The 26,498-nt window shown below is 41.8% G+C and overlaps 1 protein-coding gene across 8 annotated transcripts in view; it reads right to left on the reverse strand.

The window, feature by feature from the left end:
- Positions 1 to 342: 342 nt before the first annotated feature.
- Positions 343 to 26,498, reverse strand: part of axin1 (axin 1) — a 29,057-nt gene continuing 2,901 nt past the window's right edge. For 3 of the 8 annotated variants that reach the window (XM_069148752.1, XM_069148751.1, XM_069148750.1), the window contains exons 2-12: positions 25,111 to 25,296; positions 19,577 to 20,548; positions 14,463 to 14,603; positions 12,743 to 12,839; positions 11,464 to 11,601; positions 7,424 to 7,947; positions 7,168 to 7,329; positions 6,762 to 6,992; positions 6,437 to 6,544; positions 3,882 to 4,031; positions 343 to 3,498 (exon numbers count right to left, since the gene is read on the reverse strand). In XM_069148752.1, coding sequence (XP_069004853.1) covers positions 3,372 to 3,498; positions 3,882 to 4,031; positions 6,437 to 6,544; positions 6,762 to 6,992; positions 7,168 to 7,329; positions 7,424 to 7,947; positions 11,464 to 11,601; positions 12,743 to 12,839; positions 14,463 to 14,603; positions 19,577 to 20,472 — 2,574 coding nt within the window. In that variant the 5' untranslated portion in view covers positions 20,473 to 20,548; positions 25,111 to 25,296 and the 3' untranslated portion in view covers positions 343 to 3,371. Of the gene's footprint in view, positions 3,499 to 3,881; positions 4,032 to 6,436; positions 6,545 to 6,761; positions 6,993 to 7,167; positions 7,330 to 7,423; positions 7,948 to 11,463; positions 11,602 to 12,742; positions 12,840 to 14,462; positions 14,604 to 19,576; positions 20,549 to 22,668; positions 22,714 to 22,832; positions 23,174 to 25,110; positions 25,297 to 26,498 lie in introns of those variants that run through there. The other 5 variants (XM_069148756.1, XM_069148755.1, XM_069148753.1 and 2 more) reach the window with 5 other exon arrangements.

Raw genomic sequence — 26,498 nt, forward strand, 5'->3', positions numbered from 1 at the left:
TTATTTTCTCTACATCATCCGATATGCTTCTTCCAACAGTTCCAGTGGACGGATCAGTGTGATGCGGCCATATGGTGCAGCTAACCGATTATTATCACTTAAAGAGTGCCATCTACAGTCCGCAGCAGGACACTGCAGCTCAAAACACAACCGCCGCCGTGGATATGGATGGTACGATTTCAGCACGCAATGGATTCTGGAAATCCTGCACAAACGTTATTTTGCCACGTGCGGAAAAGAATTCGTAAACGCTTCGGCGTGCTTCATCACGCATTTACAGCACGTCCTTCGACCGATGCAGGAACAAAAGATGAAGGCTGACCAATCAAACGAGACTCAAAGTGCTGGTTTATTGCATGTATTTATTGTCGCGGTACCTTTAAATGGTTACCATGCTAATTAGAGAACAGAAACAGGTCCAGGGTTCTGGATGTGATGACTGGGCTGTTGGACAATGACAATTGTACATATTTACATAAAAAAAAAAAAAAAAAAAAAAAAAAAAGGTGGAACAGTGACAAACACGGAAAAGGGACAACTTTTCAAAAATAAAAATAAAACGTCTCAAAAACAGCAAACAAATATATAAAGCTAGTCGCTGGTATTTATGTCCGCATCTCTGTCTGAAAGTTACACTGTCGACATCATTAGCATGGTAATAAAGGCACTCTGCTGTTTATTATACACATTTCATTCATTTTAAATAAAGAGGTTCACTTTTGGGGCTTTCACAGTAAGAATTATAACAGATTTGATACTCTATATTTAAAAATAAAACAAACAATAGAAATGGAAACACATTTAATGTGAACATGTACTCAAATAATGCATAATTTAACAGGCAAAGGATCACTGGAGGCTAAAGCACTATAAATATATTAAACTGATTCAAGTTAGAAATCTAAAAAAAAAAGCAGCATCTCATCATCAAAAAAAAAAGGAAAACAAAAAGAACAAAAAAAAGAAAAATTCCTTACACTGGATTTGTAAGCAACAGCTCATACAATACAGCCCTCTGGTCTATTGTAACGGATTTATTATATCACATTCTTCACTGCAGGCTGCAGCAGTGATGAGGAGCCGAATATGAAGAAAACATGGCAGCCCTGAATATTAAAGCCTCCCAGCTAACCCAGCTGACTTTGTGCTGTTACGTTCAGTTTCATTTCGTGGGCCATTCAAGCGCAAACGTATAATTTACACTGGCAAGTAAAGGAGACAACAAATGCAAACTGGCTTGAGAATTTTTTTTTTGTTGTTGTTTTTTTGTCAGTCTATATTTTTAAAGTTGATATCAAGAAACGTAAAATTATCTGAAAAAAAAAAAAAAAAAAAAAAAGTTTCAGGCTTTCTGAAGGAGAGTTTCCATGTTTTAATACAAAAAAAAAACATGCATTACAAGGATATGCAAGGAAGTGCTGCCAAAAAAAATGAAGATAAATGTGGATGTAAAAAGGGTGTTTTTAAGCGCGTACCTACCATCCACTTTAGTCTCTTTGGTGTAATGTGATCTATCACAAATAGATCATTTGCACTAAACAATTCCTGCCAGGCTCGAGATATATCCGTGATAAGATAGAGAAGGCTACAGATTAGACATCTGCTCTTAGTGCGGCCACCTCACAATTAGCGAGTAGCCCTCAGCAACTCCCAAGGATACGTTCTGTGTGCACGTCTTCGTGCGTGGTCAGTTCACAGGTGTGATCCAACATTTGATAGTACTCCGATCAGTCGAAGGATCTCTCTCCACACTGCGAGCAAAACCTTGAGCGTGAAAGCCCACAGGTTGAAAAGCTGCTTTTTCCGCTTCATGAACAACACTAATCTCTAATGCTCCACATAATGAAGCCCAAACAGGGACAGTCAATGTTAGACTAGAAATACCTCAAATAAAGATTGGCCTCCAAAGATAAAAAGTTTTCAAAAACTTTTCATTGGCGCAGACAATTTTACAAAAGGTCAAATTAATAATAATAATAATAATAATTCCTGATTCAAAATCAGGCTCCGTTACCGAAATTGTAAAACCTTATCTCGGTTGCAAGTTCACCGAAAAGCTGGTGAATCATAAACAATCACTTCATTTATTCAAATAGGTTTTTAATTGCCTGCAATTCCTTATTCTTCTTACGTTACTCACATATTGAGTTAATAAATACAAAGGCTTAATATCGTTTTCGGATTAGGGCGACAAAAATCGCACATCAACAAAGATATTCATCTTGTGATTTCCAATCGTATCTTTTTTTTTTTTTTTTTTTTTTTGACAGTATCATTGCACCTAAGATCGACTGTCACTCCAAAGCAAATTTCTTAAATCTAAAATCTGGGTTGGGGGGAAAAAAAACCCAACAACAACAACAATGCAGTGGATCAGCGCACGTGCACATACTGTAGCTAGCAGCTACACTGGCATGCAGCATACACCAAACCAGAACAACCAGGAACATGAAATAACTTGTACAATACCCAGGGATGCAACCCAATAAAACTGCAATACAACAGGTCATTTCCTTAAATGTCCGACGTCTAACTCATTTCGACGACATGTCAGCGAGGAAATAATTCTACTTAACGGAGGTTTTCTAAGTTAATGGCGGCGTGGGAATTCAGATTTCAGAGCGCTCGTTCCTTAAAACTGGGTCTCCATGTTCCTGGTCGCTCGTGGTCTGGTCCTACATTTGACATGTAGTCAGTGGTAAATAATACAGTGAACGAGCAGCCTGATCGAATGCCGCGAAATAAAGTTCTGGTAAGTGAAGTATTAAAAGCATTTAAAAAGGAGCACAAACATGAGTCCAGTGGAGCTCTTACAATGAATGAAAAAAAAACCAACAACAACAACATACAAATACCAGCCTTAAAAAGGATTTTGATCGTCTTCAACAGGGGCAACACTTCGATACGGTTGAAAATATTAAATACTTAAATAGATAAAAATGTTCTGTTATCTTTTAACACAAACTGTACACATCTGGTACCAATACATATAAAAAAATTACAAGTGTGGTTACTTTAGAAAGGAAACCTTCTGATAGGCCATTATCAAAAATATGTAGCTTTAGTAGCACTTTTGTTCTTCATTTATCTAGTAAACTTTACAATGCTACGTTACACTCCAAAGAAGTAAATGAGGTCTTTTTTTTAATTATTTCTTTTTTTTTTTTTTTTTTTTATTTCCTTCTAGTCCGACGTCACTGCAGCAGTGCTACTGACCTCAAAAGTCACAAGTCATTGACCACCGCTTTACTCCTCGACTCCAGAGCCACCTCTGCTCCCGTGACTTTCCTCTCAACTCTTCATCCTAAAACACTTCCTTTTCGCCGTCCAATCGATCCCTCGTCTTCTCTTCCTCGTTTTGAACGTGCACTTCAGTCAACTTTTTCCACTTTCCCGATTATCTTCTCCTCAAAGATTGGCAAGACGCCGTCATCCTCCCGCACCTCCTCGAACACCACCCCGCAGTCAAACTCATCGCTCACCTTCTTGAAATAATACCTAAGAAAGAAAAGGCAGAAGAGCAAGGCTCACTCGCGCGGTTACGACATGGGGAAACCGGTTTGAGATAATCGACGTAAAAGACCGATGAAGGATAAAATAAAGTCGTTTATAAATCAGCTGATCGTGCCGGAATTCATTGTGCGGCCACGGAGGCATCAAAATCGCCCGGGTGAAAATGTTGTCCTCTGGTCCTTCTGGCTGTCTGTTAACACCGATCGTGTTTGATTTGAAAGAAAATTGCACCGACTCATCTACTCGCAACCAATATCCATTTCCGATGCGTCCCGCAAGACAACGAAATCTCTAATAACACTGAAAATAATGCTGACATTTGGAATTTTTCAAGGCGTGCGGAGTTATCGACAAAAGGTAAATCCCACCTGTAACTTCCTTTCTTGGTGAGCAGTTCTTTGAACTGGCCCAGCGTGACAACCCTGCCTTTCACAGACGTCCTGTAGGGTATCAGCTCCTCACAGAAGTAGTACGCCACAGTGATGTTTTCACACGGCGGCTTCTTAGTGGCTTTATGTCTGCAAGCGGAAAAGAACAGAAGACCATTTCGAAAAATGCGACGCCGCCGTATCATTCATGTCTGAGTCAAATAAATGGAATAAACAGAATACATGTGCGCGTGTCTTGTTTCATTGATAACACAGAACAAACATCAAGTCTCCAAGACAAATGAACACAGAGAGGAATGAATTTGAATGTCCTGTAAACTGCGTTTTACAAAACGAGTCATAATTCTCAACTTTTCTAAATTCCTGACATCAACATGCAGCAGCCTCTAGCGGCAGTCAATCCTACCGTACTTAGCGTCGCGGCGAACAAGAAACTCGGCGTCAACAGAGCTGAAGTGATTCCCCACTTCAGCTAATGGCTTCACGATTGAATTACGGGGAAGGTGTGAAAAGGATAAATGGCGGGGGAGTAATGTTTTCCTGTTTTCTGGTTCGCATGCTGACTCCCAGTTTTGGATCAGAGCAGGCCAGTGAAACCAAAGCAGTGTCTTTTAATAATCAGCTCTGAAGGAAGCAGCACAGAAGCTATCGAAGAATTATGTATATAATGCAAAACAGAAATAACATGGTTCGCCATGCCTTACGCTGCAGAAAATAAAGAAAGAAATAAAGAAATGAACTGAAGTGGAGCTCGAAAACCAACATCCAGAGATGTTGCTGTGGACAGTTTTGACTACTTTCTTCCGCTGTAGAAAAAGAGCCGGAGGCGTGGGTGGACTCTCACGTTCGCAGTTTCCTCGGTCACTCGTCGAGGCCCTGAAATGACGATCTTACCAGCAGAACTTTGGGTGCGTCGCGACGTGCAATGAAATAATGTTTATCCTTTGGGTTCTTCACAGCATGACTTTTTTTTTTGGGGACAAACTTGAACAGCCATATACATGACTGCCTCTGTCACCGGCTAAAATTTCACTGACATCACCGGTCATACAGCAGATTAAAGCGCGTCCGTCGCAAATCGAAGCCGTCCAGTGACAGCTGTACGGTCTGCACACTCAAACACGCGTTCGTATTCATGCACGCTTCTCGCGCCGGAGAACACCCGGTCGCCGTCGCGCCGCAGTTAAGGTCGCTTGAACCGATTGTTTTCCTTCAGAGCATCACGCGCGATTTGGGAAGTTGCGCGAACCGAAGGTTTCAGTCGGTGCGCGCAGACCGCTGGGACTTCAAGCACACGCCGAGTCCTCGTCGGTCTGACAGGAGGATTCGCCCACTCGTCATCCGCCTTTCATCCGTCCCTTGCGCAGCCGGCGCTCCTGCTCCACTCCCGTCCGTCAAGCATCCGAGAGGGCGGTCCCGACATCGAAACAGAAGAAAAAAAAAAAAAGGTTTCTCTCAAAAACGGACCCTCTCTCCTCCAATACTCCGGCGAGTCCGCCTCTGCGGGGACGCGCAAAACATGCGCTTCCGTTTCCTCGGTCGTCCTATTTCCGCCCTTCGTGGGAAAATAACAAGCGAGGTGTTTTTGGCCTTCGAGCGTGATCAAAATGATTTATGACGGGCTGGGGGACGCAATGCGCTCTCGACAAAAAAAACATAAGCAGCGTTTTTGGTTTCGCTCCCAGTTTTCAAGAGTCAAAAGTAGAAAAATCAAAGATTCCTTCAAATGCGCACAAAAAGCGTATTTCTCTCAAATGAATCCGTGTTCATGATGATCCATCCCACCCTGGCAGGTTTTGACACACCGAGGTGTGAATATTACAAAAGGGTCTGCCGAGGACCGGTCACAATAAAAGGCCACTCGAAAATGTGCAGTTTTATCCACCAACGCTGGAGGACCGTGCAGTTCATCCATGATGGATCTGCACCTTTTAGAGTGGCTTTTTAAGGCCACCGTTCCAGGAACACTCGCGCAATAACCATAGTGTATAATCAGCATCTTCATATGCTGCACCTGTCAGGTGGATGGATTATCTTGGCAAATGTGAAGTGCTTATCTGCACAGATTTGGAAACAAAACTTGAGAGAAATAAAACTTTTGTACGGATAAAAGAAGTCATCTTTTCAAATCGTGAAAAATGGGAACAAAAGTAAAAGTTTTGCGTTTATATATTTTTTTTTGCCGGGTTGTAGTTTACAGTCACTGAAAATAACCTTTTCAACTGCAGGTAACCAAAGCAACAATACTTGGTGGCAAACAGGCCGTAGGATAGGAGCGACGGCGCAGCCGAGTATGTTCCGATTTCATGCCGGGACATTATTGCTTGCCAAAATGTCCTCCGACGACTCAACGTGCAACAAACAATGTCGAAACTTCCAGCTTCAGCTGATCATGAAATACAGGAGAAACTAGACAAAGACACCGAATGAAAAACAAACTCCAACAAATAAAATTGCGAGGCACTACATGGGACGTGATGTGGGTTACTGTGAACTATGAGGGACTTTGGAGGTACAAGACACAGAGGACGTACTCGGGCTCGGAGAGCTCGCTGTCTGAAACGGCCGGCACCACGCTGAGCGGAGGGAACAGTGCAGGCCTGACTGCGGTGCGACCTCTCTGGATCACCTCCATCACATACCTGAGGGACCGAACAACCCCAGCAGTTAAGACACAGACCGGCCCGGAGAGGCACGCAGGCTACAGAGCAAAAAGGACAACTGTTCTATTTTGACTTAAGAAAAGGGAACGATCTGGCTTCTCTTCCCTTGCAGCTAAAGTTCAACAGATTCTGTTGGGAAATTGCGCGTATTAACTGGACAGACAGCCTGCGGCAGACGGACGTTCGGTATTCGCACCTTTGCTTGGGCTGTAATGTCCCAGACTTGATCTTCTCTTCCTCGAGCCGCCGACAAACCTCCTCCAGCTGGATGAGGGGGCTGGGCGCTGGGTTGGGGGGCATGGTGGGGTCCTGGATGAAAGGGTGAGACGGCTGCACGTTGTTCCGCGTCTGGGCGCTGATGCACGGATGCATCGACGCTGATCGCTCTGAGCCGAGGCCCGTGGTCCTCTTGGACCCCGTGACACTCCTAAAATGTAAACAAAATATGAGCAATTAAAAGTCAAAAGGCAGCGTTCAAATGTTTACTTTGATTTGTGGAAGGGCACAAAACAAACAAAACTATTGCGTGCGCCTGTGCCGAAGATATTCTTTTAACCGTGACTATTTCGTGCACACGTATTAATTTAGCCGTGACCGCTGACCCGAACGGGCTCCTCTTGTGTTGAACCAGTTCCTTCTGTCCCTCCATCAGCCACAAAAGGATCTTCTGGTTTTTCTCCATCTCCTCGACAGGACCCGGCGTGTCATAGGGCTTCACTTCATCGCCTTTCTTGAACGATCTTTTAGACTGCGCGCCACTTTTGCTACGATGGATAAAAAAAAAAAAAAAAAGAAACACGTAAGCGGAAAAGCAAAAATCATTTTTGGAGTGTGTGAACGACAAGAAAGGTTCCTCACCCGTACCCCGCGTGCTCCACGGGGTTGGACCCCACGCCGTCCGCGTAGCTGCGGGACTTTGATCCATAATGACTCGTCTCCACGCCCGAGGGAAAGCCGCCGTGCGTACGCACGGACGCCTCCGCCTCCACCTGCTCCTTGGGCTTGCCGAGGCCCGCGTGGTGGATGTGGTGCAGGTGCTTGTGGTGATGCGGGTGGCTGGTCTCTCCCTTCGAGCCGTGCCTGGACGGATGTTTGCCCTGGCCCGACAGTCCGGCCCCTTTCCCGCCCGGGAACCCGTCCGGCGAGCGCGACTTGGGAGAATGGCGGCCGGTCCCCGGGGACTGGCAGCCGGGCGTCTTCATGACCCGCTGCACGTGGTCGTCCAAGATGCTCTCTGGGTTTTCTTCGTGGGCGTCTCGGAGAAAGGAACCGCTGCAGGCGTTGTCAGCATAGCGAGAGTTGTAATTCTGCGGAGAAGCACCGGGGGGGAACCTGTGACTGGATAATGATGACAGTGTGACGACTTCATCGCCTTCCTCTTCCTTCGGCACAAAACAACACAAACAAAGGCAGAAAATTCATTTAGATAAAAAATAAATTATAAATAAATAAATAAATAACAAAATAAATAAATCCAATTTATAAGTATAGTGTATTCAATTCTACGTTACAAGGAACACATAATTAAAACAAATACTTATTTGATCATTTTACCAGCTAATTTCCTTATGAACTATTGACAATTTTTTTCCATAGTGTTGCTCATGTTGTACTTTTTTTTTTTAACCTGCAGATGGCAGATTTTCACCACACGCCGACTCGTGTCCTCTCCCGCTCACTGCAGAGGTTTGGAGACAAACCTTGGATACGAATGCACACGTCACACGTCTGTTTGTTTTCGTGTCGTGATAAGTGCAAAGCGATACGGCCGCGGCTCTTGACTGACGGGGGACGAAATGGCACTCTTGACAGAATGTGCTCCCGGAGGGGGGGAGGGGCAGCGGACATGGAGACGCCGTGGGGAGTGGAGGACATGCAACGCGAGGAAAGACGACACGGCAGTGGATGGAGACTATAATCGGTCAAGTTGTAATCCTTACCGATACGAAACGATAAAAACACATTACTGGAACAAAACAAAACAAAAACCGGTCGGGTGCAGTTTATATTCGGCCCATTAAGATCCGAACCACAGGAAAATGTTTTGAATGCAGCTGGAGGAGCGAGCACCATACGGCACGGCTTCCATCTTTAAAGTTAGGAACATTTTGGCAGAGAGAGAAGGGAGAGCAGAGAACAAAGATATATAGTGGAGAGACAACAGTAGGTTGGGCTTTCACTTTTATTTTGCAGCCAGCAAAAGCCCAAACTTTTTATGTCAGTTCTGTTAATAATGAAATAAGCCTTCAATAAAGCCTCACTTGTAGACACGCCAAACCATCCGAGTTTGTTTCGGCCCTGCAATCACCGTCCATTTATTCTGACTGAATCAGAGGGATCCTCGGCCCGTTTCTACACGGACTTCGCTTCCCACTGCTTTCTCAGAATCGGCCGTACTGCAAAAGGTACGCAGCCAAATACTTTTTGGCATATTTTTAAATAAGTGGTGCATCTTCGCGCCCGATCCACGTATCAGTGTTAGGCGAGCCCACGAGTTCCACAAGGAAGCGTGGCATCTTCATTTTTCCACCGGCTGCCTCTTTTCTCCATTTGAAAATAAAAAAAATCCTTGGCAAACAGGAGCAGATATTTGACGTTCTGCAAGTTGTGTTACGGGGCGGATGGGGAGTTACTGATGCCAGTCGAGCTCACTTTTACAATACTGTGGCCTCTCCTCATGAGGGGGAACAGTGAACATGGCTGCTTGTTCTGTTATCTTGTTCGCACCAAATAAAAAATCAGATTCACCCTGATTACACGTCTTTTTGCCAATAATTTACATGTGAAGAGCTTTCTGCTGCTCCTGCGTCCATACTGTTCCCCAAAAAATGATGTTAAGTGGAGCCATAATTATATTCTTAGCAGACGGCTTCACTAGACCTCTTCCTTACGTCTTCATGAAAACAGATTGTGGACTTTTTCCTTACAGCAATAGAAGGATAACGTCTATTTTTAACCAGATGGCGGATTTTTTTCAATCTGATTTTATGCCACAGATGTTCCTCACATCTTACAACCATAGGATTTTTAATACCTCTGATATTGTAGGTAAAAACCTAGGTTCACATTTCCACTTCCAGATGCCCAGAGTGTTACTTGATGAAGGCAGCCATTTCATCCCAGTCTGCAGGTTTCATAAAGCAAACCTCTAGCTATGTGATGGCAGCTTCTCTCCGTTTGGGGCCAGCCACATAAATTGTCCGCCTTGAGACTTCGTACTTGGCTCTGTGTACTGAGGGAGATTTCATTTGTGGTAACAGCGACCATTTTATCACTGTTCAAGTGACATCAAACGGACGACTCGCTGTTCCAGGCTTACAAGTGGCCGAGCGCGCAGGTGCTCCATCTGATTCATCCACCAAGCCAGATTGCCGACAGGCCAAGGACAGAATTCTCCAAATGATTCATGACGTTTTTTTATTCCCCATTCAAATCGCTGGCCTCATTAATTTCATTAAGGCCAGGCGGATTCAAGTCTTCTTTGTTACTAAAACTTAAAGCCCACCGGCCGGGCACACATCTCGCCTTCTGGCTCAGAAACAAGCTTTGGTGGGTTCTATTGATACTCTTCAGCCAGCAGTCTGCTTTTCAATACACCTGTCTATGGTCACAATTTATCTAACCATTTTTTTTTTATTTTTTATTACAGTTAATCAAAGTTATTGAAGTGAAAAAAAATGAGCTTTGATACAAACTTTTGCCCTTTGTCAGATCATTATGACTATATCTTCACTCATAGCAACATAAAACCAGGAATTTATCACATATTCTGTCTACCAGAAATCTGAAGATGCAAAAAAATATATCGGGGTTTTAATTAAAGCCTGAGGAATATTTCAGCCGGCTGATTTATTGGCTGATATTGGCCTATCACAGATATGTCGCTATCTGTGTATATGTTGGCTGATACGAACATTTCTTTTACAGAATATAATGAAGAAAAAGATGCCTGGTTTAAATTAGACAATTTTTCATCTTGGTGTGTATGTGTGTGTGTTTTAATATATAATTATTAATAATAAATTAATTTGCAGAAGTTGATTGATGTCAATGTGGGCAATAACTGTAAGGTATCCTGCCTCCATTATGTGTCTTTGTCACAAGTGTCAAATGGGTTTGATAATCACATTTCAGAGATGTAACAAAAAAAGAAGTGTTCATGGATACATTTTATTTATCAGCTGATATATCGGTATCAGGTTTTTTTTTACTCCTTAATTTCCATATTGGCCCCAAAAATCCAGGATCAGTCAGGCTCTAATTCAACTCCCATATTGAAGTGTTAACGTTTCAGTACAACACAAACTGCTCTTTCTATGAAACATCTAGTAAATTAATTCATTCGTCAACTGACAGACAATTAACAGCTATTTTGATATCCAACTAAATATTTCAGTGCTTCTAATTTGTCAGATGTAAATATTTGATCCTGTTCTTTGTTGAACATCTTTAGGTTCCTGCGCTGCATTTTTCACTGTTTTTTTTTTTTTCTTTCATATATACAAATGATATATCAATATTTTCTGGTTGCAACCCTGAAGTATTTTTTTTACTTTAAGGATTCATACTTCAGTTGACTTCATTCCTTGGCCACTAATATTATTCAGTTGGTGTCACCAGAGGCTAACGCAGTGGCAGCAATATTCAGATCCGAGGAGTGCCTCGCATGACTTGAATGTGTAACAGTAACTCTGTGAAAGCAGCACAGAATCACGCTGAGTCGCCGAGACCCGCTTCATTTGTACGTTTTTATGTTGTATGTATGCGAGACAATGCACTTCAGTGTGAACCTCTGCAGCAGCTGCTGGAAGGTGCTTCCTCTTCACACAAAATGGAATTAGCACAGCGGTGGATCTGCACACAGCAGATGGTGGGTTCAGAAAATGAAGTGAACGTACCAATCGTACTCTCTTCAGTCGCTCCTCCAGCTTCTCCTGAGCCTCCCTCTCCCTCAGCACACCCTCCAGCCTCCTGATCAGCTCTGCAGCAAACCTCTCCGGCTCCACGTGGATATCCTTTGGAATCCGGTTTGTGCGCTGGAGGAGGAAAAAAGTCAAACTGTAAGCACTTTGCGAATTTTTTCTGTCACTGCTCCACTTCTGTCAAAGTCACATACATCGGCTGTTCAAGGACGTTTCTGTCCACCCTGACCCCTTACATCCCGTCAGTGTTCATATGAAAGAGCCGAAACACAAGCAGGAACCATTAAACTGGAAAGTGTCGAGTGTTCAACTTCCAAAGCGATCGTAAATTTACATTTAAAGTGAACCTGCAATGCGACTTTACCAGTGAGTATTTACTGAAGCTCATTTCTGTGCCTTCTGTTTGACTCCTAAAAAAGAAATTGGAATTTACCTTTACATCAAAAAATGACTCTCAAACAAGCTTCAATATCATAAATACATATTTGATGAGGGAGTCTTTGTTTGCCAGGACATCAACAAGAACTCAGCCTAGATTTTTTTTTCTTCTAGTTTACATTTTAAATGAATTATGTAACTGTGTATTAAGGGCAATAACAAGCACCTTCCATAATCTCCTTATTAAGGACATGAGAGACATTTATTTGCTCTCCTGCCAGCACCAGTTATTGTAATGCGATCATGTCTTTTCAAAGCCGTTAACCCCTGATTTGGAACCAGCTAGGAAGAAAAAAGTGACAAGCAAAACAAAATATTCCCAAGCCCTGTCATTTTTTTTCTATTGCTAAAAAAAATAAAAAGTCACAATTAATTTGCTGGGGCAGGAAAATGTGCGAATTATGCTTCAGCGATTTGTGCTTTACTATACAGTCAATTTATGCATCCTAATAGGATGCTGCGCGTGGAGTTATAATTTGACTCTTTACTCCGAGGCCTAATTAGGGGCCGGGGTTTTCCTACCAAAAGACAGCATAAGCTGAAGAGGGAGGCATCAGGCTGTCACAGGAGAGGATTCATGTCTGCTAGGCTTCAGCACGCACAGCTTAGGAAAGCATCAAGCTGCATTTAGACAGCCTTCTCTTTCACCATCAGCTATTCTTACACTCCATCACAAGCCCAGCGACACAGCACAGCTTAAATATGCACATCAGCAATGGTGGAGCAGGGAAAAATAAGGCCGAGACAGACAGTTAAAGAGAGAGAGGTGTAGAGGCGGAAAGTGAGAGGAAAGGGAACGAGCCCATGAATAACTCACCGGTATATGAGGTAGTGGCACTCGCCCATTTGCTTTGGCACTTTCGTGCATCTCCCGGCGATGCTGTTTGCGGCATCTGTAGGGTGGGACCCCATCTCTGGAATTAACAACAAAGACATTTTCCATAAAACATCCTCATGAATAAACAACAGCGGTAGCTTTGAAGTTCAGAGCTTTTCACAGCATTTTTTTTTGTTTTGTTTTTTGTTTTGCCTAAAAACGAAAACACCTAGTAAAGGTGTTGATTAATCAGTGCAGCCGGACAGGTATTCTCACAGGTTTATCGTGTCCCTGCTGCCCCGACAAGCGGTCTGGCAGATTACAGCTATCACGTGCGCGAGTCTGTAATTCCGTGTGGTATATTGGTCATACTGGGTTTCACACTCTCCTGCGCTGGAAGCTCTGGACCAATTAGCTGATAACAGCCTCTAATCCTGTCGACTTCAAAACACAAAAATGTCCAGTTGTGAGAGCTTTGAAGCCTTAATTCCCCGGTAACATCTCTGCACCTAGAAAAATACTATTTTTTTTAAAAAACTTCTTTCAACAGCACATGACTGATTCTGACTCGTGAAATGCTGCTTCAAGTGATTCAAGATGATAGAAAACATTCCCTTTGGTCTGCGAGCTTGTGAAGTAAGAAAGTTAACTGTGAAGGAAGACAAAAGTACTGTTTGATCAAAAATGACGACGACCACGTTTCATTCACTGTCACTTCAAACGGATTCTTGTGTCAGCAGGTGAGGACGGCCATTCACATACGTTCTACAACACATTTTAATGTTTGCTACCAGTGAGTTTTTGGGATTCCCTGTTAACATTAGAAATTAGTTCTCACAGATTTGACTGCAGATTGGACTTGAATTGCTCCTCCTGTTGTTCAAGCGCTGGTTAAATAGACATGAAGTGAAATGTTGAGGCCAAACAAACCTTAAATTTCTGACTTTTAACACTGCCGATGCCAAATCTGTCTTTTTAACAGGTGTGACTCTCTGACTCACTGTCTTTCACTTAATACATAGTTTATATTCCTTGTGGAATCCCATAATAAACAGTTTTCCCCATCATCTTCAAGTGGATACCTTTACAGAGTGAAACATCTTCTCAGCTTTTTAAAGTGTAATTATTGGAGGAAAAAAACAGAATATGGAACTTGTTTCTTTATTTCATGAAAAAAAAAAGACCACTTAAATCAAATTTTCTCAAATTGAATTTTCTGAAGTATCACAGATAATGTGATTCTCGCCATTACTAAAATTGTATAGACAACATCATACCAGTCCTCTATCTTGAAGTAATTTCTTTGAAAATACATTTTCTAGCAGCTACACTCAGTAAACCAAATAATTACTTTGCTTTAATATTTGTTGAATTTGTTGAATATAGAAGCCCAGTTTTGCGCCAATAAAACAACATTTCTCTCCATTACAACAAAAATAAATTGCTTTTGTGCCAGCAGCTGGTAGAGCTTGGAGTGGCGTGACAAAACATCTACTAATATATTTAGCAAACACTCCATTAAGTTGACCTGAACCTATTTTCTTCAGACCTCCTCTGAAATGCAACTGTTAGTTTGGACTGCCATGAAATACCCTTTATGACCTGATATAACAACTCTGTACAAAACGTGCACGTGTGTACGTACGTACGTGTGTGTGTGTGTGTGTGTGTGTGTGTGTGTGAGAGAGAGAGAGAGAGAGAGAGAAGACAAGATACATACACACTGCTGTCTGTGAGGGATATAGTGTCTGCGTCACTGGACATACTCTGCTGCTCACTGTCGTTGGCGCTGGTGGCGGGAGCCATAACGTGACCGGTGTTGACATAATACGGGTTGATGGGCTCCCGACACGGCACAGGCCTGGAAAAATACACAAACACGCTCACATGAACAAGGACAGTACACAGCTCTTGGGTACCAGAAAATAACCACGATTTTAGGTACAACAGCCAAATGTCTTTCCTTTCTGGCGTGTTTAGATACGTACTATCGAGGCAACGCTCGGATGTAGTTGCTGAATTCTCTGCGATGCACTCTAAAGCCATGAAAACAGTATCGTATATATAAAAAAAAAAATATTCAGATGATATGCAAGATTTGAACATGTCGTGAAACACCAGTCTTCTCAGCCAAGAGTTAGGCTGATGATATCCTTCCAAACAAGCATGGGATTGTCACTCCGTTGCTTCGACCGGTCAACATCTGACGGGAAGTCACTCCTCCTGCGACTGTTTGGCTTGATGTAAACAAAATGGACGTACAGCCAGAGGAAGTATTCTGCTCCCAGAGGAAGTATTCTGGCCTGCAACACCCTTTTTGAGAGCATTTTATCGCACTAAATTCAATACCGGAGCAGTGAACAGTGAAGTGTCGTCTTGACGCTCCTTCTTGACAGAACATCAACAGAGAGATGGGGAGACTTCATTTGACACCATTTACATTTTCAGTCATCGAGTTTGCTGAGCACACTTCTCAAAGGGCTTTGCACACATGAATTATAGATGTTAGGCATCATTACTTTATATTCAAATTGGAATTCCCTGAAGCATTTACCCGAGCTTTCTCCCTGTTTGGAATGCAGAAGCACCCAGAGTTCAAAATGAAACCTTTGTGACCGACGGATTTTCATTAGCATCTACATTCAACAGTGAATAATTACAGCACCGGTGAAAGTCGGTGAAAACACTGGGACAAATAACAAACGCAGTCTACAGAAAGTCACTTTACAGTTGTGATTATATTTGGTTCTGATGATGAGAAAAGTGATGACAAAGTTCTAATTCATTTGATGAAAGATCAGGTGCTACCTGCAAAACTGCACACACATGTAGCCAATCAAATCATTAATATTTATTTCCAAGGACTGATAAACAAGATGTAAAAACAGGCCTTCAATTTGATTAAATATTTTTTTTTTTTTTTTTATCCGTTAATGCATTCTGTTACTAATGTCCTTCTTGGAAAAAAAAACCCGGAAAAAACGATCTACATAGTGGCTACAATTAATAAATACCACCTAATCACAAATATATCAATAAACAATGCATGCAATGAAAATAGCAGCATCCTCATTATGAAATGAGCCAAATTAAATTTGTTTCCAGGCCCCAGGGACATATTAATCACATTTAAAAACTCGTAAAAGCTCTCCTTTTATTGCTTTTTCATCTGGGGGGAAATCTACATGCTGTAGCTTTGTGTGCATGGTTGAGCATCGGCCCTGAAGGCTCACAGTAATCACGATATGAGCCCAGCATCATGATGACTTCACCGATGTTGGAAATTATATTCTTTTATTTATTCAACTCGCAATTAGGAGAAGTTCATCTGGTTAAAAACTTTTCTTTTCTTTTTTTTTTTTTGTAAATATTGGCCATGATGTCATGTTGCCTTCCATGTGTGATAACAACATCTAGTCCCTGTTCTCCTGCCTGCTACTGTTGAATACATGCAAACACTATATATAAACTCAGTTCAAACCCCAAACTCAAAATTATTACTGATGCAGTTCAACTCTTAAAACTGAATACAGAACCTTTATCTTAGGCACACGATAATATTATTCCGTGTTTGTCTCAACTTTACTGTCGAGAGGCTCTTAATATTACTAAAAGGCAACAACAGCTTTCATTAAAATTACAGAGACGATGAAGTCGTGCCTTTGAAGTTCACGTCCAACTTGAATGAGAACAAAACTGAGCTGTTCACATTTCAAAAATCTCCCCAAACATTAATGAACATAAAGGCCATTCTCTTTCAAGTCATTTCACTTCTTAAAGCTGATCTGAGAGACTATTTAATGTCCTTTGTTGCCGGTCTCTGAAGAGATCCCACACAACTGCTGTAAAATTTTCACAGAACCCCAACGGGTGATGCTAAAAGGCTATTTAAAAATGAAGTGTGTCTTTCTATAATTCTAGCCAAATGCTTGATTGCTGAAATAATAATGTGAAAATAAGCTCTAAAGTGCGTTTCAGTCACAAATTAAAACATGCTTTTTATGGCCTGCCATGCAGATCTCCACATGGCTAAAACGCCTGTGGTGGTTCGTTGTGTAGGCTTTTCTCTTTTTTGCGCTGTATTTTGGACAAGATTTCAAACATCGAACTCCAATAAAATTAGCTGCTTTCAAAAAACTCGTACTTGTACGAGCAATCATTTTCATTCTGCAGATATCAACCACGGGAGCGATGCCCATACAGAGAGTGTAAAGAGACACAGCAAGACCTTGGAAATAGAGGGCAGAGGAAGTGTGCTGCTGCGGTCGGGTCATGGTATTTTAACTGACCAAACTGTTATCAAGATTGATTGTGTCCCCAGAACAAGTCTCTCTCTATGTTTTTGTCACATGGAGAGTTTTATCTGGAAGGTATTGTCTGTCTGTCTGTCAGCTGATGTGAATTCCTGTAATGACACTGGTGCTGCAGTAACAGAGGTCAAATGTGGGAAAGTTCCTGTCGTGTCTGGCAGTGACACAACTGACAATGATCGCGTTGAAGACCAACTTAAATGAAACAATCGCTGCCGTCAGCACATTAGGATCTCGCATGCTGCCGTTTAATTTGCAGCTTCGACAGCACTTAACGTTCCTTGTGACGTTTCAACGATGACGCTTGGCATGTTTTTGTCGGACTTGATCCTCTGTTGAAGACCTTATTGCATAATAAGCTTTACAAGCACACTCACTATCAGCACTGACAGCAGGTTAGTCGTGGTGGCATGAAATTACTAATGTTTTCATCCTGTCTTTCATCGTGACACTATCATTTCATCTCAAGACACTTACATTGTAAGTAAGCTCCTATTTCTAAGATACCTTGTTTGTTTAACAGTGTCTGTTTATATGTAATATATCACTCAAATGCTCCGACATTCAGTGTATCCAGCACATTCAGCAACACACTGAACTCTAAGCAAAAGTCTTCCCTCACAAAATCTTACTCTTTATACAAATCACAAAGCTATGAATTATTATCATTGTATTATATTTTTTTTTTAAATGAAGGAAATCTTTACCAGCAACCTTTGAAATCAAAGGTGGGCTCCATGAACTCTTTTTTTCTGCAGCAACCTGCTTCAGTCATTCAGATGTTACTAATATTATTTGTTGATAATAATATGAATTAAAGCTGATCAGGTGACAATGAGCCAGCAAGCACAATACCAGCACCTGAAAACTGAAGCAATGGAAATACCAAATCTTGCCATGAGATTATAATGAAACGTGTAGCCTCGCCCCCAATGAACACACATCGTTGCATGGTGTCAAAGTGTTTGAGTCAGTCCTGCCCAGCAGTTAAACATCACTTTGAACAATCTCTTTACCTTTATAAGTAACTTTACAAAAAGACAAGAAAGGATCAATTAAAACCAGCAGGTATGTTCAACTGTGAATGGAACTGTCTCAAAGATCAGTGTCCCAGTTAACATTTAGTGGAGACATTGAAATCTATCGGACTTATCAAATAAATACCTTAAAATATGGTTACATCATTTAAGGGCCATCACGCCCCTTTGTAGTAGAAAGTACTTCAGACTACACCATCAAACCCTGCGAACCTGAGAGTAAATACTAAGGTCTGTTCAGAACAACAACAACAAAAATGCATCACTGCTGTCAGTAAAGGTGTCAGTTATGCAAACCACTAACATTACGTTAAAAAGCCACAAAATAAAAGCAACTCTGCCACGCACACACAGGGACTGAACTAACTGAAAGCTAATGTTCTCAGCAGCAAACACCAGATCTGGTATTACAGAGATTATAACAACATCTGGATGAGTCTACTCAGACCCCCCCCCCCCCCCCCAACACACACACACACACACACACACACACACACACACACACACACACACACACACACACACACACACACAAAATCACAGGCATCAACTCTTGCATAAAATCCCCAAAACATTTCGAACCTTCTAAACATGCTGATAGGCTGAGCTATTTGCAAACGGGTATGAAGATGTTATACTTTAATTTATAGCAAATACAATATTGTCTTTGTATTGTATTATTAGATTTGGATGCAAAATAATATTCCTCTTTTACTTTGAAGACTGTCTTTGATTTCCAATAGTGCAAAAGGGAGTTCACAGCAGTTATATCTGTTAATGTAAACAGATAAAGTCAACTCAGAGGTGCACACTAAACTTTTCCATTGTTGCCAGGATTTTCATCTGTTATCAATCATTTTGTGACTTACAAATCCAAAATGAGCAGAAACAACAATCAATTTAAGTCAATGTCTGTGGCCGTGACTGGTTAACATTATAAAACAAGTTTGGGAGCTTGAGATTCAATAATAGAACATAACATTAACAGCACGTCATTCAGGAGAAACAAATAGTTGTCCCCAAAAACACAGACTTAATATCAAGACAAAAACCAGGATTAAAATGCCCTGGGAGAATGATTTCACAAAAACTTCTCTTTATATATATATATATATATATATATATATATATATATATATATATATAAAAAGAAATCTGTGTTTTCACTCCAAAGCCCTGTACAACGGGAAAACACACAATTCCCAGAGACACAAGAAGTGCAACGATTTCTGCTCCAAACAAGTGAAAATAGATTCTCTAACTTCTAACATTTTGTCATCGCGGTAGATGCAAACACTTGAAATCCCTCCGCGCACCGTCTTCGTCGCCTCCTAAGCTGCACTCAAGACTACGTTTTCATCTCAAACTAAGAGCAGAGTTCACCGTAGTGCGAGCGTTCACCTTCATTTCTAATTCAGCAGTTTACAGAGAAGAATCTTTGGAGAAAGAGCTGACGTGAAGCTTCCTAGATTGCTGGGAGGATTTACCTGTACTCGTGACTGTCCTGGAATCTCGCGCTGTTGGCAACTCGCTGCGGCGCCGTCTCCATCAGCAGCTTCTGGGTGAGCCGGCTGCTCGGCGTGGGGTCGCACTCGGCATGGTCCTCGGGCCCCCGGTCGCACCGCCACTCCTCGTATTCGTTTAGAGTCGGTAAATAACCCGACGGTCCCTTTCCATTCCCAGAAACAGAGCTCTGGTCGCCGTACAGCTTCGGGCTCTCTCCTCCTGTCCGCGTGTATTCCAAATATATGTCGGACTTCAGGAATAAAGGATAGGTGTTCTCCTCCGTCATAGTCTGTATCTCAGTCTGAGCCTGGTCGAACATTGCAGGATCAATGTGAAGCTTCATCACACAGTCTTTGATGAAGGACTTGGTGGCCGGTTTGATCTGTCTGGAGACAATCCCATTGTTGTCCAGGATGTATTTCTTATAAATAGCTTTCGCCAGTTTCACCTTCTTCTCCTCGTTCCCCTCGTTGGCTTCGAGTTTGCGAAAGCCGCTGCAGGCGAACCAGAAGTCCAACATATCTGCGCACTCCTCCTGCTTGAGGAACGTCCTGAACAGGTGGATGCCATCCTGGTCGTCCAGGAGCGAATGAAGAGACTCTGCCCACTTTAAGTAGGGGGGAGTCGGCGAAGCGCTGCCCTCTGGCTCGTAACCCAGGTCCAAGTCCGGTCGCCTGGGTGTCGCCCCGGACGCCTCGCATTTGAGGCTCTCATTCTTGGAGGAGAAGCCGGGGCTGCCGTGCTGGCGACCGTCGCTGCACACCAGCTCGCCTTCTTCCCCGGGGACTGGAGGTCTGGGAGCATCCTCAGTGAAGCTGCTTCCCAGGTCGGATAAGTAGCCCCTTTTGTCGCTTATGCTCATAGTCCCAGCATCCATGTACCACGTCCCCGAAGAGCCCACAGCGCACTACTATTCGATCCAGAGTTCTACTTATGCCACTCCAAAAAAACTCCTGCAAGGAGGAAGAATATATAATGAGATGCAGCTTCATCACATCACTAAAAGGCCGACCACTGCAAGCCTTGACAGGACACTATTATTACAAACATACAATGCTCATTTTTAAATTAATGAAAAAAAAAAAATTCTATGCAGTAATTTATCAATACTGATAAGAGCCATTAAATTCTGCCTGGTTACCAGATGACTGATACCTTTCGGGACATTTTTTTTTTTTAGAATTCAGCTCAGTTGGCATCTTTATCAGATTTTCATGAAATACTCACGTAGCCAGTTTCAGCAAACATTAAAATTAATACAAATTCTGTGGAAATCCAGAGGATTTGAAAAAAAACAACCAGAACGCCGCTTCTTTAGACGCGGACCGTCGTGTGCGGGTGGGTCGGTGCAGTCAGCTGTTTTTAAAGGAATATTTTACGACATTCTTTGGCAGCTAGAGCGCAGTTCTTGTCCAGTGAGCTTACGTTTCAATCAGTCAATCGATACAGTAGTAAAATGGTGAGGAACTGCCTCAAGAAAACATTAACTGGAAAAACTTTCATGCACATCACAGCATCTGCAGCCCTGAGCAAAAACCGACATCTGAAGTCATTAACCTTTTAATATGGCTTGATAGTCTAGGGGCATTTTCCTGCGATTATAACGTAGTTTTAATGCAGTACTCTGTAATTTCATACTGATTTATATGCACAGGCATTTCATTACTCCACACAGCTATTCCAGCATTATCCAAATTAGAATTAGCATGCCATCATAGAGATAAATTCACTGGAGGTTTACAGTATGAACTCAAAAAGGAAGCAGCCTTAGTCTCCTTACTATTAGCTGACACGATCAGCGCTGCAAATGATACTTTATAGATCCTTGTGTCATATTCTCATTATATTTCAGTCCCTTGCTATTAGTAAAGATGAGCTGCGGAATAGTGCACCGAATGATATTAAGGATTAGATGTCTCGATCAAGGACACATCTTGGTCCTCGTGTATTCTCACAGGGGCTTTTTTTTTTGCTGAGGGATGACAGCAGTGCCTCTATCTCCACCTCTGTACAGCTTATGTCATATAAGCCTCCCAGATACAGTTTCAATATTCAATTTAAGGCCTACGTAGCCAGAGCTGACTGCTTAAATTCACACATCCATGCAGCAGACACTATTTCCTGACAGCTGCAGACAGAGCAAAATCATGGAGAAGAAATTAGCCCAGACTTCACCGTTTCATTTTCAATCTAAATTACCGCTAGCCATGTGCACATTTTTGACCCTAATAGAATTAAAAAATGATAATAATAAATACAATATTATGATTTCATCAAGGTTGACAGCTGGGTTTAGCTGTGATTCCTTTAATAATATTGTTTAATGGTTGCCATCACCCTTCCCTTTAGGGCACACCCACTCTCTGTCTGGTCCAATACAGATTCAAATCATTTTCCTTATTGAACAAAGGCTGTATGAAGACAAAACTGGCAACAGTGTTTATTCGCTGCCCAAATTCTGACGTGTGGGCAGCACGTGCGCTGTGCATCAGGCCAGATGTGCAGGGATGAAAATGAGAAACGCAAAATTTGGCTGTGAAACAGGAACGTGTCACAGTTTAACATGCCCATACCACAAACATAGGAGATAAAAAAAAAAAAAAAAATGGGGCGGGAGGATTTAATCAGCTGCTACCTGTGAAGATGATGCATCGGCACTAGATGTTCGGTTAGCGCATCAATATATGAATGAGTGGTTCTGCGGTCACAGGTGTGCGCCTCGGCAGCGATGGAAGGAGGACATTGGACGTGATTTGCGCCGGTCGCTTCAGACAATGTCTTTTTTTTTTTCTCACTGAAACTGTCTCAGTTTGTTCCTTTGAAGTGAGCCTCTCATCACATTCATGTCTTGGCCTCTCCAGTGAGCAGCACAGCAGCGACGAGTGGGGGAGGGGAGCCAGAAACAAACTCCGTACACACACATAAACACACACACACATTCACAGAGAGCCAGGCCTTTCAGCAGCCGACCGACAAGTGCACAACTTTGTCACACTATTAATATCTGCACCGTATCCGCAAACAGCTGCGAAACTACACGAACAGAATGACGACCAAAACATTCCCCCCCTACCGTCAGAGGACACGCGGGGAATCCCGCACCGATTTCCGAACAGATTTACAACCAGCGAAGCGATGGCATATCTCCCGACTACCGCAATCCCAATCTCAGAGCAAGGGGAGGGGAAGGGAAGAAGAAGAAAAAAAAAAAAAAAAAAAAAGTGACATATACTTAACCGGTAAAAATCTTCTTGCTGCTTTCGGGTGCATCGGGCGTTTGGACCGACACGGGTCACAGCGAGCCGTGTCATAGTTGACGGAATTGCAGGACTTTAAGAATAACAAAGAAAACAGTCCGCTCTCCAGCTCTCCATGGCTGTCTCTCACTGTCTGAGCCGAGCTGAGGCTGCACAGCCGATGATGCACAGCGCCTCGCCCGTTCACTACACAAACTGCCACTGTTTAGTTTCGGTACATGTGGTACACTCACATTCTTTTCTTTTTTTTCTCCCTTCCTCCCATCCCTCTTTCTCAAGTGTTAAAATAACGACCTTAGAAAAGACACAGGAATATTCCACGGGTAGCTTTTTTCATTTACAATCACTACAAATATAGGCTAAAAAAAAAAGAAATACCACAAAACAACAAAATAAAAGAGTGTGACGTATTACCGGCCTTTTTAAATAACTTAAATCCAACTATTGACCTCATATGGGGGAATGAAATATTTTTGTCACCTCACTACATCAACATATAATATGGATTACAAACAAGTAAGTAAAGGCATCGTTGTGCATATACTGTTTAGCTGTATACAAATAATGAAGATGTTTGTGCTACTGAACATTTTATTAATGATCATATCAGATCGAAAGTCCACGTGACAATAAAAGTGCATCGTGAACTTTAAGGATAAAACTGATGCCCCAGAGGTGGAGGTGTCCAAATTGTAAATATGCAGCAGCTGCTCTATCCTACGTTGCCCATAATGCAACTGAATAGATTATTTTTGTTAGAGTCCCCCCTTTATGCTAAATGTCTTTCAGAAACTGACCCCCAGTCTGAAGTTGCTTTGATCAGTTAAATCAGCCCGCCGTGCCACGAAGTTTTACTTTTACATTCTTTCAGCCTTTGTCGTCAATTTTACCACCAGGAAGTTTCACTAGAACAGCTGATAAAGCAGTGGTAAACTCGAGTATATTTTTTTACTTCATCACATCATGGACAGCTGGCCAACAACACAACAGGTTAACGGTGAATGCACACACTAACGTGAATAATGACGAAGAAATGAACTACATTTCCTAACATGTTAACAATGTGCAAACATTTGAAACTTACATTTTACATCTTGGCTTTATTGATATTATTATGCGTCACATTTACCAATGACATGACCATTCAAAAACTAGGGATGCTTTCAATGCAAGAAAAAAAAAAAATCCACCAATTTGTAGCATTATTCTGTGTGTATGTTTTGTTTTCATTGCCCACAATTTTTCTCCATGTTCTGTAACAGCCGTTGTGATATACGTCTTCACGTTTGGTGCGTTTACAAATAAAACTAATACATCTCAAGGAAAACCACACTAAGGAATGACATACATCTATTGTATAAATGAGAATAAGTCACACAGAACAGCATTCATTAAGTTAAACAGTAGAACCACGAGTGCTGGAGCCGTAGAACAAATCATCCAAAGCACAACTGCTTCTATTCACCAGAACGCATCACTGTGTTCAGCAGCCCTGTTAGATGCACTTCATCGTCTCTTTTCTTTATGACTTCACACTACGAAGACTAAGCGATGAACTAAACGCAGTAATAAAAACGGTTGTCAATATGTGTGCTTTGATACGAGGCAATCACTGAGCAGTCACATGGTTTTAATGAGTCTGAAATGAAAGAGCGGCGGATCACCGTAAAAGCATCTTCTGATTATGTAATTAGATGAAACCATTTGAGAAGACTGAATGAACAGGAATATGAATTTCACACTCTCATCATAACACCTGAAACGCCTTCTCACACCTGGAAGTCTGTGTGAACTGTGCACAGTGCTTGCAATATTTATGCCAGCAACATAAAACATGAAAAGGATCCAATACTCTGCAGCTTCCTCGAGGCCAAATCGATTTTGTGCAGAAGCAATTTAAACATCCTGATTCTCAGGAGTTTCATTGTTTGACTATCTACTCTATTTCTAGTATTGTTATTTTCAAAAGCAAAATTCTTCACATTTTCACTGCTTCTCAGAGGGTAAAGTCCATTATCTAATAAAAAAAAAAAAAAAAAAAAAAAGCAGACTCTAAACATATATTATAAAGTCCAGCTGGGTGTGACCGTGTCTCCATCAACAGACTTCAGTGCTTCGTAAGTGTTCCAGAAAAGGCAGAAATGTTCGGTGTGTGTGTGCGTTTGCGTGTGAACAGGTTTTGGCTCCTTTTTTTGTAAATGGTAAACCTCGAGATGGTTGAGAAAAACAGGATTTGCATGCAAATCAACAAGTTTTACCTGCAGTTTGTTTGTCTTCCTCGCACATCCTCCGGCAGTACATCCTTCAACTGAAGATTCCATTGTATGGTTATTTAACGCACTGTGCTGCAGTGACGTTAAAGCCACTCTCAAATCCATGAAATAGAGAAATCTGGCTGGAGCAGAACGTCGCCATAACAGCTTGTCTTTGCCATCCATTTGTTCCTGAAAAGAAGGAAATATTTGTTAAGTCCAGTCCATAGAAGAAATGTATGGTTAAGAAATTACTGCATAATTGTATTTTTGAAAAATTGTAAGATTTCTCGTGCCAGATGTTTTAAAGTAAAATAAATATTTACAATAATCTATATTCCACAATAAATATGCGCAGAAAGTCATGTTGCAGCGAAACTTTCATCACAAAGCCTGTAACATAAGTCAGGTTTCCAAATATTTGAGGCCATAAACTGATGAGGTTGCATGGTGCTCTCTACTGAAACAAAGTTTTTCCAACATTGGCTTTGGGTAAATAAGGAGTTACAGAATGAACTACCTCTCATGAGCTCAGTCTTTTGCATCTACATATGACACGGCAGCCCAGTATCACCACAGCGTGTAATCCACTCATCAGTCCACTAGAGGAGATCGTGGTAGTGTCACGTTTTACCTTGTCTAGACACGAAAAGTACACGCAGGTATGAAAAAGGGGTGAAAGACAAGAGGTCATGTGACAGGTATACAGATTTGTATCATTTGAGTAGGTATGGATGGATGGACGGAACGAACACAGGACTTTTGAGCAGACTGTGTTTAACTAAGTAAGAAAGCAAATGTCAATGTGGATTTATTTTAAGTAACGCAAGTAAGAAATATTTAACTTGTATAACACGCATATCTGAACCCGAACCAAGAAGTTCTTACAGAATTGCAACTTTATCACATGTAACCCAAACCACGATCTTTTCCTAAACCTCGGGCACTTTACTTTGTACGCCTAAGCGAGACAAAACACGACACAGACATGGTTTCAACTAGTGGACTGACGAGTGCATTACATGCCGTGGCGTTATACCAGGTTGGACACCATCAATGTTAGAAATACACAAAAATCTAGACATAATCAAAGAGCAGTGAGGAGTATATTTTGCTTCACAGTATATTTTCTGTCTCGAAACAATACTGATGGAGACGAAAGCCGTTTAAAAATAGCACTTTCACCTCTGATAAGATATAAAACGTAAAGCTCCACCGTTCACAGTTGAAAGCTTTTAAAGAAGAAGTATTCAATGCATCCGCAGATATCATAAAACTTCAGCAGCCCAGTGTGATATAATGAGAATTAAAGAGCTGATTTCATTGGGAGAATTGTTGCTGTGCAGGAAGTGCTGACTCTGGCTTCGGTTTTACAAGTTGACATGCAAGAAAAG

The sequence above is a fragment of the Embiotoca jacksoni genome, unplaced genomic scaffold, assembly GCF_022577435.1.
Source record: "Embiotoca jacksoni isolate LCO1_2020_lvr unplaced genomic scaffold, fEmbJac1.0.p SCAF_15, whole genome shotgun sequence".
NCBI classification, from domain to species: Eukaryota; Metazoa; Chordata; class Actinopteri; family Embiotocidae; genus Embiotoca; species Embiotoca jacksoni.